Source organism: Poecilia reticulata, linkage group LG22 (assembly GCF_000633615.1).
Source record: "Poecilia reticulata strain Guanapo linkage group LG22, Guppy_female_1.0+MT, whole genome shotgun sequence".
NCBI lineage: Eukaryota > Metazoa > Chordata > Actinopteri > Cyprinodontiformes > Poeciliidae > Poecilia > Poecilia reticulata.
In genome coordinates, this window is record NC_024352.1 from 10,002,122 (window position 1) to 10,018,736 (window position 16,615).

Consider the following 16,615-nt stretch of genomic DNA (forward strand, 5'->3'; position numbering starts at 1 on the left):
TAAGAGGAAGAGACAGCTTACCTTACAAGGCAGACGGACTTGGCCATTTCTCCACATGCTTACAATTGCTGATGTTTGACACACCTTTCTACTGTCCTATAGCGGCGTTGCTCTTTGGTGGTTTGTGAGAGCAAAAAACCTCTTGAGTTTATATCTCTAAAAAAAAATAAACTTCCTTCCACCTCAACAGTAGAAGAAGATAAGAATGAAACAGTCCCACAGTGGCTTTGAGTTTCTCTTTGCAGGTTTTTTTTTTTGAGGCTATTCCTTAAAATCCATGTTCATTTTAAATTTCTTAGGTGACGTTTTAAATATTTATCAAGCAAAAAAGATTATCAGTATAAATGGTATTTTTAGGCTTGGCTGTTTACATTTACGCCGTTGTTAAATGTCCACCTGCTGAACGCATTTAAGAAATATGGATGGAAGTTGAGATTGACCAAGGATCTTTCTTTATTTTTTTCCAAAGTTACATATCTATTTTAAAAACTACAGACTAAAATTATCTTCTTTTTTTTTTATGTGAAGAACAAACTTTTTCAATTGGCAATCGTCTCACAAAGCAGCTGCCACCAGTGGAGACATTAAGTTCCTCCAAAAAGTGTTGAACTCTTTCGCATTTTGTTGTGGTGCAACCAAACGTGTGCGTTTTGGGAGAGTCGTATCTTTGGGACCAACACAAACTGTGGATCTTTGCATAATTGAAAGAAAAATCCTTATTTTACGAACAAAAATGTGAAGAAGTTGCCATTTAATCAGTCAAATCTTCTGGATCGAAAATAATGTATTTTTATTTTAGAGCATGCTTAAATAAAAAGACGTTAAATGTTTAAAGGTCTAGCACATGCTTAGAAGGACCCAGTCAAAGCCTAGATATCAATCTAATTCACAAACATTTTAGTCTCTAGATGTGCAGAGACTGTTGTCAGATCTTCATTGAACGCAGATCCTTTAAAACAGTTTGAGTTTTTTCTGTGTTTAAATGGAAACACAACAACTCCCTTTCGATACGGTTTTTGGCACCAGGCTGACCCACGTCCGGATCGTTGCAATATCAGTTTGAGCAAAAATGATGCTACACAATGATGCATAGAATGCTGGTCCTGTCCTTTCATGTTTCCAGCTGTTGCAAATTCAGACTTTGCATGCCAAGAAGATAAGCAGCATGGTGGACGGAGAGTCTGCAGCCTGCAGAAGATTGTCATGCCTGACATAGATGATGCTGCCCAAGGAAGTTCATGTTTTTTGTTTTTTCACATATTGTGCATAATAACAAGCAACTGACAAGGAAATTAAAAAAGAAAAGACCCAAAGGAAAGGAAGGCCGCAAGGAAGAAAAGACCCAAGGAATAAGACACAGAAAGTGAGAAAACGATAGAGATAAAGACAAGGAAGGGAAAAGAGGACAAAATGGCAGAAAATAGGATGTAAGGAAAGACACAGCAGAATAAGTCAGAAAAAAATAAGGGAGGAAGGAATGAGGCAAAAATTAGACACACAGGAAGTGAGAAAAAGATGGAGGCAAGGACAAAAAGAGAAAGAAAGTGGATACGGAAGGATGTGTAAGAAAAGAAAGGATGGAGAAATGCAAAGAAGAGAAGGAAAGGACAGGAGGATTGACAGACATGTTCCCATGATCTCCTTTCTTTTCTTTTTCAGACCTGAAAAATAGGGGGGAAATTAAATCCCACGCTTTTCCACTCTATGTAGGAATCCTGTGGAAAACAAGAAACAAAACCCCATTAACTCAAGGACCGCCACTGTCCGGTGTTACAAACACTTCTGTCCGCCGCGTAAGCTGCTGCAGACGGTCAACAGCGAGACTTTTAATCAATGTTCGTATAAAAATCGACGCCGTTTCTTTCCTCAAACCTGAACAAAGTCTTACGTTTGGCTCAACCTGTGCATGCAACCTTGGACATTAAGCCCGGCCGCTGACAGCCACATCATCCAATGTGAGGCCGGAGGGCGGATTCCGTCCCGAGCGTCGTCCAATCAGATTACAGCAGCCAGTTATTGATTCCAATTTGGCTGAGGCAAAGTTTTTGCGTCTGTCGCTCCTTCGATACAAGACCTGCCTACAGCTTCCAGCGGGCTGCTCCTGCTAGGAGGGGAATACGGAGAGCAGATAGAGACACAGGCAGAGTTGGAGGGGTGGGAGACAAAAAGAGAGAGAGAGAGATAGAGAGAGAGAGGGAAGCCGGGGGTTGGACCGTTAATTTCATCCACACACACCGAGGAGAGTAGCCCGTATAGCCGCAGCGAAAACATCACCTCGCCCCGCTGGGACGCAAGCAGAGAGCGACCGCATCCAGCCAGCGTTCAGAAGACCCGCGGATAGTATGGAACACTATGACGGAGAGAACGACTACATGCACCAGGAAGATGACTGGGACCGGGATCTGCTCCTGGACCCAGCCTGGGAGAAACAGCAGAGAAAGGTGAGCCCGACCGACCGACCGACCGACTGACTGACTGACTTCCCGGTGCCTCCGCTGCGGAAGCGGGGGGTTTTATGTATGCCGTCTGCTCTGCTTCTAGTCACAATAAGACGCGGTAATGTTGCCACGCAGTATTGCGGGCACATTTCCTCTTCAGGGTGACTCAAAGTGGGCAACAGTTTAATTATGGGCCTCTTTAAAAAAAAAAAAAAAAAAAAAAAAAAACACCTGCGAGACCTTATCGACTGGGCTTCGGCTCCCAAACTTTTCTCCCTCTTCCTGGAAGATTAAAATCTGTCCCGGAAGCAGCATCCTGCAGCAGGGAGGCCCACCGGCCCGAACGGGCTTGCAGCAGGGAGCAGACGGGAGGTGAGCCGGGCTGCGGGGGGCGCAACAGATGTCAGCCACGCGTTGGACTGGCCTCCTCCTGTCATATGGTTTATGATGCGACTTGGATTAGGCCAAGATTAACAACCATGTATCGTGCGCGCGCCTTTATGGAAAACCTCATTTCTAATTCAACTCGAGTCGCTTGGAGGTAATTTTTTTGCTCTGCTGTCTGTTGTGCTTTGGACGTCCATATATTGCCCCAGCTCTTTCCCCCACGCGCCTCACAGTTGCTACTCCCTCTCTCTCTTTTTTTTCCTCTCGGCTCTTAACACAGGAGTATGATATGAATGGTCTGTTTCGAGAAGGGGGTGTTGCATACTTTTCCTCCGCTTTGAGAAAAAAAAGAAGAAGGAGGGGGGGCAGAAGGAAAAACGCTGTGGAATCTGAGTAAGCGTCGCGGTTTGGGCTGGGCTTGCATGGGAGCGAGCGTGCCCAAAAATGGTAATAATCGGCCCCTCTCGCTGCACTTGGAAAAACTTTTCCCCAACTTTCTTTTTCTTTTTTTTTTCTTCTTTTTGCTCAGTGGTAGCTCACGGCTCCCAGTTTCCTGGATTATGTCATCGGCAGGCTGCTACCGGTCCTGAGTGCAAATACAGTGAGAACTGAGGGGGAAAAAGGTGGTGCATCAGGTGGACATCATCTCAGTCATTGAAGCAATGCAGCTGGAGCCCGGGATCACCTGAAATACAGAGGCGGTCCTACATGACATGCGACCCTGAGCAGAATCTTATGTAAAAGCACCACTGTTGATCTTCTTTTTATTTTTCTTCTCTTTTTGGGGGGGGTTCCATGCTTGAACGTTGGACATTCCTCAGATAGCATCACATCATCATGCATCAGTTGTGCATACATGTAGCCTGGCCATTCCTCTCCCATGCAAATCCATTATATTCTCATCTCTCTTCAGTTCTCAGCTGGGGATTCTCCCATTGAGCTGGATTTCTCCATTAGAATTTCAACTGGGCCAATCAGCAAACAGAGGAAGTTGTGGATGATGACGCTGATTATCGGCGCCGTTTTGGAATTGTAGTCTGTCCGTTCTATGACATGAATGAGGCCGTAACATTAACAGCCGCCTTGTTCGGCTTGGCACATCTCTCTTCGCGGTAGAAGAGGATGCTTTTTATGGTGTAGAGTAGACAATTTCTGCTAAGTGTTGAACTGGCGCATTACATGCGACACGGCCAAACGCTAGTTAAAACTTAAACAGTCCATGCCTCCGGGAAGAAATTGTCTCTAAAACGTCGGCGCTACGGACCATCTGTACGAAACGAAGCGTAGAACCAAGGGCTGTTTTTTACTTGGCTAGCGTACACGACCAGTTACATACTGTTGCACCAGTGGATGGCTTCCCTGTGCTGTTTTTGTCTGTTTTTATTGTAAAACAGCACCATTCCTGGGTTTCCTTGATTTGTAGGTGCATAGCACAGTGGTACAGTTGGGATTGAGCTAATGGCGTCACACAACACAGTCCTTTGATTGGGAGACAGAGAAACGTTCCTTTTGTGCCCAACATTTGTTGTTGCACTAGTATGATGCCACATTGGGTTGATCCCGCCTCAGTGAAAGTCCAACTGGCCGTAGAACCTTTGATTAAAAAAAACAAACAAAAACTTTTCATGCCTTTTCAAGGCTTTCATGTAGGGATTTGTCATTGTCCACGATTAATAAAGGCCTATCGTTTCTAAATATTGACAGATCCTTCACCCCAGTGGAAGATTTTGATATTCTACTTCTGGGATGTTGACTCAGTTAAGAAAACTTCTGGAATGTTCTCCCAATATGTCTCCTGAAATCCTTGTAGCTTTATTATTTTGTTTTTAAAGACATCTCTGACTTTGCAAACACAGCTTCATTAGGCTAACACAGCATGTCTATTGGTTTCCTGTTCAAGGTATTGGGAGCAGATTTTTCTCAGGGACTCCTGATGGCGATCTTTTGGTCCTGCTTTTATGTCCGTACCAGATTCTGACCCCATAATCTGGATTTCAAAGCGTCAATTGACGCTCATCGGACCAGACGTTGTTTTTCCAGTCCGTTAGTGTGAAGTTCTGGTGAGCCTGGGTGAATTGTAGCCTCGGTTTCTTGTCCCCAGCTGACAGGAGTTGCAACTGGTGCACCTATAGGCACATCTTTAAGGCTCAACATGTCATACTTTCAGAGATAGGGTTGTGCATACTTCGGTTGTAGCGATTTCTTAATTGCCGTGGAGAAATACCTTCTCCTGTGCTGACCTGCATATTTCTGCGCCTGCATGACCCTCACTGATCTAATCACCCATCAGAAAGCAGGAATGTTTCAGTCATCCGCTCCGTGACGATAAAACGGTTATGTCGAGATTCGACCATATGCACAATTACAGGCTGAGAGGGATGCACGCTGAAACACAAACCACTTAAATTCCTTCCAGGCTTTGGCAGTAAGCCTTGTAACAGATAACCTGGAAATCTTTCATGTCTGCTGAATCGTTCCCTCCTCAGTCTCTCTTTAGCTAAATCTTCTAATTCTGAACCAACCTGCATTCTTCAGCTCCTGTTTTCTGCTCTTGAAGGTATTTTTTTCCCCTCTATTCTAACAAAGCACAAGAACAGATAAGAGAAGCACAGCCGGGACAATCTGTAATCAGACGAAACTGAAGTTAGCTCAGTTCTGCTTTCCTGTGTCGCCTGAAGGAAACCTCTTCAGGCGACGAGGAGACAGCGGACGGTTTACAACCAGAGCAGCCCTGACCGTGTTTAATGCGGTTAGAGACTTTGCTGAAATGGGGGAAGTGAACGTCAGAGAGGTGTGGATGTTCAGCCAGGCCCCGCTTCTGCAATTTTCTTGTACAAAACCCCAGCATGTCGGAGTGTGCTTAAATATTTTGTGTTCCATTCAAGTCCCAACCTGCCGTGCAGGAATAAAGGCGCTGGCATCCTCTTATCTCCTGATCTTAATGTCTTTGTAGACCCCACCTATGCTCCGACTTTAAAACCACAGCCTTTACATATTTTGCTAAACCGCGTATTAGCGTCATTGATATTCAGTTTAAATGATTTACTGTTTTGTGAAAAGGTATTTGCCCACTGACTGATTCATCACGGAGAAAATAAATTCAAACCCACCTAGCCCTATGTAATAAGAAATAATGAACTGTGTGTGCCAGCTCTGCCTGTTTTTGGTCATGTCACTGACCTGCTGCGTCACCTAAGTGGACCAGAGCTTAATTTCACAAACTGATGGGCAGAGAATCTCCTATTTGACAGAAGAATTACTGGTTCTGTTTCCTACGGCTAGCCGTCCAGGTCCTGAAGCAACAAAGCTGCCAGGCTAGCAAACCACCAAGTTTGAATGATGGTGTGATCTTCTTCTCCTGAAATGCTGTCCTTCTCTTTCCACAATGTTCCAGTTGCGTGTCATCACAGTGTTTTCTCAAAGACGGAGGTGTTCGATTGACCCTTTGTTGTTTCTGGTCATCAGTGGTTTTCACGTAGACACTTTCCCATGGTTGCTATGTCTGCCTTTCTGTTGCATCGTTAACACTGGGTTTAACCGAGGTCTGCAGTGGTTTGGTTGTCACTGGTTCTTTCCTGACCTTCTAGACGAATCGTCGATGCGATCTCAGATAACCTTGGCAGGCCAGCCTTTCCTGTGAAGGTTTAGCTCCATGTTTTTGTTTTGTTTTCTTTCATGAATAATTGCCATCAATGTGCCCTGATGCCTCTTATCACCTTTTTTCCTTATAGAAGTCAATAAATTTTTGTAGATTGCAGCACCCTGTTGCTTTTTGAGCTCTTATGGCCTACTTCATGTTGTCAGTGAGGTTTTGTTGTTTCTGGCAGTAATCACTTCTGGGTGTTGCTAGTGTGAAAAATGTGCTTCATTGCAACTTAATCACAATTTAACAAGGTTATTTGACATATTTTTTTAATAAAATAAGTTCAAAACTGCATTTTTGGATTTACTCATGTTTTGTTTCCTGTTTAAATTAGTTTGATTTGCAGTGTTTGCTCAAGAAAGTAAGAACAGAAGCAATCTCTAAGCAGGCTAACACCTTTTATGACAGTATGTATTATCATCGTCATCTTACCCCTGCAGGGTTAAATCTTTTTTTWAAAAAAATTTTCGGTCTTTTCCCGGCTGACAGGAAGCGTTCAGGTGTTAACCGCTGCTGCTAATTTGCCTGGGTTTCTCCTTATAAGGACATGAGTTTGCAGTACCTTGGAGCGTCCCTGCCTGCAAGCTTCCCGCCTCCTACTTCCCATCTCCCACACCCTTACCCCGACTTTCCAAACACTCCCAATGAATCCGTGCTGACGTCTCCCAACGCAGGCTGTGAGTCAGGTCTGAGATAAGAGCGGCTGACTTCACAAGTTCAGACCGTATCCTTTCAGAAAAAAAAAGGAAGAAGAAGAAGTAGGAGGACAGCAGAAGATTTTGCTGAAAATGATCAGGTCAATACCCAAAGGTTAAATTTTCCTGACCCCACAGCCAGAGACGGGAACAAGCAGGACTGCCTCTGGAGGAATGACAGTTGTACATTTTCAATTTTTGTGAAAAATGTTTCAAAGTAGCTCTTATCTAATTTTACTGTGCTTTTACGGGAAACGAGGCGGGCTGCTACCAAGTTTTAAAAGTTTACTGTTGTTAAGTTGCTAACATTTTCCGTCATGCTATTCGTACGGTCTGGAAGTGGTTCTGATAAGAAGCAAGAGGAAGTAGCAGGATCCTCAAGAGTCTGAATGAAGTACAGAGTAACACAGCAATGCCCCACTGGGGACTGCTGGTCAGCTGGGAACAGCTGGATCAATATAAAGACAAATCCTGCTGTTTGGAAATGTTTCACCTCTTGAACAGAACAGAGTCAGTAAATGTAGTGGATATTATTTTATTTTAGAATGAATAAAATAAACAATTGGATCATGATATACATTTGTGTTGATGTTGTAATACAGTGAAACTGCAGTGTTTTTATTCAGTGTCGTCATATCAGACTGTACCTAGTATACAGGCCCTGTGGCATGAGGGGTGTGGGGGACATGGGGTCAGTCAGCCACACCCCCCCTGGACTGGAAGGTGTTTTTATATTTTCACCTTAAAGTGGCAAACTTTCTTTTGTTCCTATCTCGATTTGATACAGTAGGGGCTTCCGCACTTCCCATATCTGTCTGTGCCCTCTGTCACTTTTTTCAGCTGTTATAACTATTTATAACAAATCGTGAGGGTTTTTTCCGAGCCACCTTCAAACGCAACATGAACCCTGAGACACTCGCGCTGGGTTTACACCTGTGCAGCAGCGAAGGAGACCTGCTGCTGCTGAGCAGAGCTACACAGGTGTGTTTGAATCGTGACAGCAAACCAGCAAAACGCAAAGAACTTTGCAGTTTCCCTCCCAAACTAACTGACTGAGTTGAGAAAAGCTGATGGATGCAAGTAAAGTTAGCTAAAAGATGACTAGCTAATACCAGTACAGCACCTTAAGCTTGTTTATAAGTAGCCTGTAGGCTACTGGTGTTGTCTGTGTTCAAAAGTGGGTAGTACTTGTTACATTCACTTGAGTAACTTTTTGGGAAAAAAGGTTCTTATAAGAGTAATTTTACTGCACTGTTCCCTTTTATCCATCCATCCATTTTCTAACACCCTTATCCCTTAATGGGGTCGGGAGGGTTGCTGGTGCCTTTCTCCAGCTAACGTTCCGGGCGARAGGCGGGGTCCTTTTTTTTTTTTTTACTTGAGTAATATTATTATTGCTACATTGTTTAATTTGCTCCTCCTACTATACTCGTCTGAAGCTGGAGCTGCTAGTATAGTTGCTGTTGACTTCAAGAAAAATATCCAGCAAGGAAATAAAGTCTGCAAGAGTGGAAAATATTTTTACAAAGTCTGGTCTGGTGTGCTATGAATTTTTATGACTATTTTTTTTTTATCTGGTTAAAAGGAATGAACAGCAAACTTGAATGTTTGAAATATTTCCAGCTGTTGATGCCATGTCTGTAAAGCAGCGGACTGCAGGCTAGGGATCGGAGCAGATTGCCCGACTAATTAAACAGCTGAAATAAACTCTGGTAATATTCTGTACCTTGTAATTTTTGAAATCAATATATATATATTTTTTTTACAGCAGTGGGAATAATTGTTTTTTTCTGTTTTAAAGTATTAGGATTTACAGGATTTTGTATTATTATAAGCAACTACCATGAGAGTGGGTAATTTTTAATCTAACGCTGAAGGAATTTGGACAGTAAATATAAAAAAAACCAAAAAAACTTAGAAAGCTAATGGTGGCTATTTTTAAGAAATCATACGGATATGAAAAAAAAAACCAAAAAAAAACAAGGTTATAGGTAAAAAAGAAAGCTGGGTTTTAGTTTCCTTGTGTTCAGGAATGTTGAAATTACATTATCAGTGTCCAGGAAACTGACTCAGCACATGAGTGACTGCGTATGATGCCTCAGCTCTAGTAAAAGAGCCAGAAGGAGTTGCGTGTTTTGTCCCACAGCGGCATCTGTTTGCTAGATTACATAATAGGATGTGTAATGTCAGCTCTGGCCGCCTCACAACGTGCTTCCTGTCATCAAACTCCCCCCAGTTCGCCTTTCAAAATCGTAGTTTCTTAACAAAAGATGAGCGTTTTAGTGGCAGTGACACCTCAGGAAACCACAGGAGTGACACAGCATTAATTTGCCTTTTTAAAAAAAGTTGTGTTTTGTACCTGAACAGTAACTGTGATCATACAAATGTCAGCAGTTCATATGTGTAAAGGCAATGCAGTTGCTACTGTCATACAGCTAATTTTAACATTTAGCTCAATGGCTACCTTTAAATTGTATTTCAAATCTAAAAGTTTCCCCACAAGATCCACGGTATTTAAAGTCATGTCAGCTTGATTTTGTTCATAATGAAAATCACAACATCTTATCACAGTTACTCGTTGGTTTTCAGCAAAAACAAAAATACTAAGAAAAACAAAGGAGGTAGAAAATAGGATATTTTGTAATTTCCTTGGAATCTTAATTAAAAATTCAAATCTGATTATGTTTTTGCAGCCTCAAGTGAAAGTTTTAAAAAGCATTTTGTGTTTAATATCTACACTGTTATAGAAAACCGATCATGAAACTTAAAAAAAACCTCACACGTAAAATACAGATATATCATCTCTGAAATTTTAGGTTATTCTGAGCCACGAGAGCAGGATGTGGCAACTGTTTCAAAAATGTTTGTTGCAGCTCATGAACTGCTTGTGTTGGTCAAATTCAGCTGTCCGCACAAAAGTGCATTTGGTCCACTTTTTGCTTTTGCCAATTTCTAAAGAAGCCCTAACACAAGACGATGTTGTAATTATTTCTCTTTTTGGGGTTTTCACCAAGAAATAAGCGCTTCCTAAATCTCAGATTGTGACATTCTTGCACTGTAGTTCTCCAAGGTACAAAGCAGATGCCAGCTTCAGTAGTGTTAGCAGCTAACTATTAGCCACTAGCATCCTTTCAAATAAATTGTATTTTGCCATTTTATCATCAATTCCCCAAAAAAGCTGCCATACAAATGATTTAATGTGGTGTATCGTCTTCAGTTTTCTTTTGTTCAACCTGTTTTGTGGCTCTAGTGGCCCTTACCAATCAAGAAGTGGGCAGAGAGAGACGGGGCGGCTGTGCAGCGGCGGTCTTGATTTTGGAAATTGAACCCTGGATGCTCACTGACCAGTCTTCATAAACTCTGTCTGCACAGCGCAGCAAATCAAGAACTACTTCCTTTCTTTCTTATAAATAAGAGTCTCAAACTTGTGTAATGTGTGTGAAGCTTATCATATTTTCTTACCATGAGAACTCATGTTTTTCTTATATTCATCATCAAAAGATAAACATCATATTTTCATTGTATCTGTTTCATTGGATCTAATCTCTCCCTGGAAAACGTTAAGCATGTGACCTGTCTGGCCCTCAGATCGGTCATGATGGCTCAGACTGCTCTGTTAGCCGAGTGCTTGTATCGTCTGTCTGAGAAATGCTTCAGCCAGACTCCCAAGTTTACTGAACTACGTTCTGACACTCTTGCTGACTCCGTTGAGCATCTGCTCAAGTCATAACAGGAAATTTTATGTGTATGGGGTTGGATAAATATTTCTTTGAGGATGCAGAGGGGCTGTCAGTTGACTCCAAACAACCCGAAAGCTTGAAATTACCCACAAAGCTCTCTTCTACCCCGCTAGTGATGTAGCTGATTCTGTGTAGACATGATTAGGTTTCTCTGTTTGACTAGACAAATTCAGTGGAGATGCAAACAGCAGTTTGAGCTAATTTAAATTAAAATTATGTACAAACGGTTGTAAAAACATGTTTTTATCCTTTCTGTGATCGTTAGCTATTCATAGTTTGTGCAGTGGAAGTGTCCCACTCTGTGTTTTAGGATTCGTTCACACCAGCCTTGTTTGGACTGCTTTAATCAAACTATAGTTTGTTTGTCTAAAAAGTTTGGTTCGTTTGAGGTGTGAATCCAACTGATGTGGACCAAAAAGACGAACTCTGGCCTCTACAAACCTTTGGTTGGTAAATGCAACCAAATCAAAAGCGAGTCTAGAGCTAGCGGGACAAATGGCACATGGTTTGCTACTGAGGGCAAAAGTGAAATCCTACAAATGTCTGACGCCACTCCATTTTTTGTTAACATTTTGTGCTCAGTGTCTTCTTCAGAGGTATTTGTGTCATTTTCTTCAGCAGTTCTGGGTCAGAGGAAGAACAGATTTTTCAAAGGGTTTGGATTGTTTTACACAGTGCAGTGTGAAAGCTAACCGTACCAGCTGTAAGTTTTGGTCTCCAATCGAACACAGTCTACCGGACTGTCCAGTGTGGAAACACCCAAAGAGAACAGCTGTAGGAAAAACGGTTTGATTAGCATCTTGTATTAGCAACTGGCATTGCTAGCACTCCTAGCTTCCTTGCCTGAACATACATTTCCAAAAGGTTACCAGTATTTCCAAACTTGTATGTTCCATTTCAGACATGGGGTTGAATATTCACAAGAATAAAAGGCATCAACTTTGCTGTAACAGTTCAGCCTTCCTGTTGTCTGCTGGAAGTGTTGCTCTCTCTCGATCCATCTCAACCAGACCTAGTCACAGAAATGTCTTAATGTTTTCGCTCTCTCTTTAACCTCCCTGTTCTTCCTCCTTCCCTCGGTACCAACGTCCTGTTGTCACGGTGACTTGATGACTATTGGTAAGGTGCCTTTACTGATTTGAAAACGGTTCAATTTGAGAATCTCCACCCATCTAGACTTGTCAGGTCTACCAAGCTGAAAATTGGACAACTTTGGTCGTCAGCCAAATTCTGCGTGTATTTCTGGAAAGACTTGAAACCGGTGGACGGTACGTGGTGAAGCAAAAGAAACTGACCTGTGTCTAATCCCTGTTACATAATCCCACCCTGTCTGTTCTGGAGGGGTTTGTTCTGCTTCTGAGAGCTGGGAAAAGTAATTTCACAAGACCTTTGAATAGGACTGAATGCCCTCACTTCACAACCTGAAGGAAACATCGTCTCCAACTTGCTTTGCTGTCGGGTGTCTTTATCGACGGTCCGTCAAAGTCCGGCATTTTAACGTTGGGATGAAGAACGGAGGAATGCAGTGGGGTAAAAATAAATCTTAATGATTCTCAGATGATCTTCTCTAAAAATGTAGGGGATTTTGGGAAAAAATATCTTTTGACCCGATGTGGATCCCCCGTTTTTTTTTATTTTTATTATATTACACATCTTAGTGATTTGAGAACACTGTCAAGAATATAAACTCCTAATTGTCTTTTTTGTCACAACATTTTCATTTGCCGTTGCTGTAATTTCCCAGCCTTTGAACAGAGTCTCCTTTATGTGTATCAGGAAGGTGAAAACTTGCTCAGTGCCGAGTTTTTAGAAAAAAAACCCCTCCACTGTTTGAAGAGTCAAATGTGAGCAATTATGAGCGTTCTTATCCGAGCTGCTCCAAATGCCAGGGCACTGATGCAAATTCTTGCATTGCTTATGTTCTCAGGCCGAGGCTCCAAATTTAGAAGTGAACGATGAGCCCAGCTATATTTCATCTAATGAAGTTTTCACAGAGGGCCGGATGAAGTGGTTTGGACTGTGACACTTTCTCACAATGGATTAGAGCGTATTGTATATTTACAAAGACCTCAGATGGGGAGGATTTTTGATTATATCTTCATTTTAAGACGGAGGGTCAAGGTGCATTTCCTGTGGAGGGTATGGTGCTAAAAGAGGGCCAAAAAAATAAAAAAGGGTTTGGGGGGGGGAGCTCGGTCATGTTTGGAACCGCTACACAACGTCTGGTCGCATGTTTCCAATAGCGTGGAAACCAAAGGGCGGGCTTTGTAGGTGATTTGTCTGTATGTTTCCAAGGAATGTTACTGCACCACATGGGAAGGATGTAGTCGAGTTGTTCCACCGCTAATGCTATTAATCAAACCACATGCACTCGAGAAGGCATGTGTTCACCGAGAAGCCTCTCTTTGAAGCCAAAGGACGGCGAGGGAGAGAGAGGGGGGGGGGTTGTACAGTACTTGGAGAGTTGGTGAACACGTGAGTGTGCTAGCAGCAGCAGCTGCAGTGCGCTCCGTTATGTCTAAAGAAAGGCTTTAAGTAAACAGATACCGTGGTAAAAGCAGGCAGGCGGCACACCTTTCCATTCAGGAGCTGGATGGGTGGAGCTCAGGAAGACGAGGGAGAGGGGCAGTGAGTGGAAGAAGAGGCTCAGACAGAGGAGCTTTCAGGGCTCTGCACAAAGGAAGTGGCTTCAGGAGGCCTTTCCGTGTCGCCGTGTCAACCCGGAGTCAATAATTTAGCAACCCCATCGAACCCCYGGCGTATTGCGTATCCAAATGCACTTCCTCTGCAGGTGTTGCCTTCATAACATGCTTGATTTGTCGATATATAGCAGCTTTACTTGCCACTTAGAAATGTATAAAATTTTTCACATTGTCTTGATTCATTGCTTGCCACAAATATTTAACATAAAGTTTCTTTCTCAGTTTATAATTGTCACAATGTGCACTGACCCCCTGACACACCTTTTATATTTATTAAACTTTTTATTTTTATTATTGTCATTATTTTTTATTGTTTTTTTTATTTTATGTATTACTATTGTTTGTGGGAAGGTATTAGGCTTATAAACAGCCTTTGTCTTAAGTATTATTGACTTGTTTTTGTCTGTTCTACATATATGTACAAAATTTTAAATAAAATAATTAATTTAAAAAATATATATAAAATTGCAACCAGGGTTAGGCCTGTATCGCATATCATTTATTGTGATAACTTTCTTATCATAATAAGATTTTGAATCATCGTTTTCACTATAAATTCCAATTAATAATGTTTAAAAACTCCCAAAACTGCTCATATTGTTCGCATGGCTACTTATGCTACTTTGTTCAATAAATGTGTATCAGCAAATTTTGAAAATATACCTATTGTGTGCGCTTTAGTGACACAGATCACATTAAAGAAGATTTTTTTTTCTGTTTCAGGAATGCCATCGGCACTCTAACTCTTCAACTTGTTTAACTTTTTTTTTTGTTTTATCTAAAAGCTGCGGCTGCTTTGTCTGCACTAAACTTATCGGTGTATCTCTTTCCACATGAAGAAACTGTTTCCTCTTCTTCTCTGGATGACTGCTGCTGTTGCAGAGACTCTAGAACCACAGCAGCTTTAAAGACGACGACAGAGCGGGTTCAAGGTATTTTTATGTGGCAGAAGTCAGACGGCACTAGAAATGTTATCGTTCAGATCTTCCTGAAGCACAACCTTGAAATATTTTATCAAAAAATCTCCTGCTTGCCTCCCTGTTGTCTCTTGTTTGTTTTGGTTTGTTAGATGTGGGTGGAGATGGTTTTAGGTACAGCAACAACACCAAAAAAATGGGTTGCCTTTCTGCAGACTGAGCAAATAAAAATCCTCCAGTCTTCTGTGTTGGTGCAGAGGGTGGTGTGTGCCAATTATTTATTTTCTTGCTTGCTTTGAGTCGCAAATGGACAATCACAGCATTTGAACAATGTAGACAGGATGCGTCTTACAGGTTTATTTGTACTGCGGGCAATTAAGGCTAATTCAGTCGGAGTTGGCTCCACTGCAGTGAATCAGCCCACCTAGGTGGTCACAGCAAGATAAGCGGGAGCAAGTAAATAGTCAGAGGTTAAAGCATGGCGGTGTGTGTTCCTGTGAGCTCAGAGGGACTGTAATGGTTCGTCGGGTTTGGGATAATGGCTCTCTGGAAAACTGTGTAACAAAAATTGAGGCCAGAGGTTCTCTGCTCTGCTGCGGTAAAGCGGGACGAAGATTGATCGATCGTCTGAATTTCAGTCGGTGTCAACCATGGATCTCCTGATCCACCCGTGCTTCGGGTCAGAGTTCACACCCTGGCAGGTGCTCGAAACACCTGCTGGTGTGTGTGTGTGTGTGTGTGTGTGTGTGTGTGTGTGTGTGTGTGTGTGCGTGTGTGTGTGAGAGAGAGTGATGGCGTCTGCACATGTGAACTCTGCTGCTGGAGAGTAGCGTCTCTCATTGTTGGCTTCCTGCTGCAGTGACCTGCGTGCTCTCGACGTCACCTCATGTTTGACAGTAAACAGTGGCAGCCCCGTGAGCGCTCATGGCAGATCCTGTTACATGCCGCAACAGGTACCGCCCCCTTGACAGACTGATACCTGGTCACCCCGAGCGACGGGCAGGCAGGCCTGCTGGTTGTTGCTGCGTAAGCTGGAGGCCCTAGCATGGAGAGAGAGACTCCTGTGATGTGCTGCCTGGTGGATTATTAGTCTTACATCACGGTCAGGGTTGCAGCTGCCACTTTCTGAAGGTTACACTCCTGTAACTACAGCACACATKTGTAAAATAAGAGTGACAAGACATGTTACTAGTAATTTAGACTGTTTATATGAGTCTGCTGCCTGGAAACTGCCTGCGTTTTGAGCTGGCTGTAGTTGTCATTCCGGGCCACTAGCTGGCGCTGTGATTTTATAACGTCATCAAATGCGCATGTGCTTTTGACCTTTAGCATCTACCTCACTAACTTCCACTTCATAGAAAACAATAACCCGTCTCCATCTCCCATGAAAGTGCTCATCTAACACTAACACACATACTTCTGATCAGTGGCAGGTTAAAAACTGTGCCGAACTGAAGAGGTCAAGCAGCACAACAAAGCACCATGCTATCTGTGATTATGAGAATAAACCCTACAGCTGTGCATGTTTTCACAGAACCCCACCCCCCCCCAAAAAAAAAAACAGTGATGGACGTAAAAACTGTCTTCTGTGGGAAGGTGCATGTTTAATGCTAATGTGGACTTTAACTTATTTTTCACCTCTCTTTTCCCTTTTCTACAAACTTGGTTTGTCTCCATTCGATGATATGTTTCAGGACTTGCATCATTATTCCAATGCTTTATGTTCAGGCTATGCTTGTTTGAATTCCAGAATATTTTATTTTAATCTGAAAGTCTTAAAGCCTGCACTGGTGGCTTAAGGACCACAGGGAGGATGTAATCCTACTACMTGGAGCTGGACTCGGTCCAGGACACTTCTCTGCTTTCCTCCCAGAGTTCTTCTCTTCCTCTATGTATTAATAAACCTGTAGCTAATACAGTGATGTATACAGCGCCTCGACTCCTGTCTTCACTGGTTCTCATTTCTGTAACCCCGTAATTTCTAGACAGTTATTCCTGTCCATCACTATGGCTAGTTTTATTCCATCTTCTATCAGATCAGTTGTATTTTATTTATTTATTTATTTAGTGTACAAATTATTTATATATATATA

At 42.4% G+C, this 16,615-nt stretch overlaps 1 protein-coding gene across 5 annotated transcripts in view; it reads left to right on the forward strand.

The window, feature by feature from the left end:
* The first annotated feature begins 2,038 nt into the window (after window positions 1–2,038).
* The window catches only part of actn1 (actinin, alpha 1), a 60,153-nt gene continuing 45,576 nt past the window's right edge, over window positions 2,039–16,615 (forward strand). For 3 of the 5 annotated variants that reach the window (XM_008398966.2, XM_008398968.2, XM_008398969.2), the window contains exon 1: window positions 2,343–2,441. In XM_008398966.2, the coding sequence (XP_008397188.1) occupies window positions 2,343–2,441 (99 nt within the window). Of the gene's footprint in view, window positions 2,442–16,615 lie in introns of all 5 variants that reach the window. The other 2 variants (XM_008398970.2, XM_008398967.2) reach the window with 2 other exon arrangements.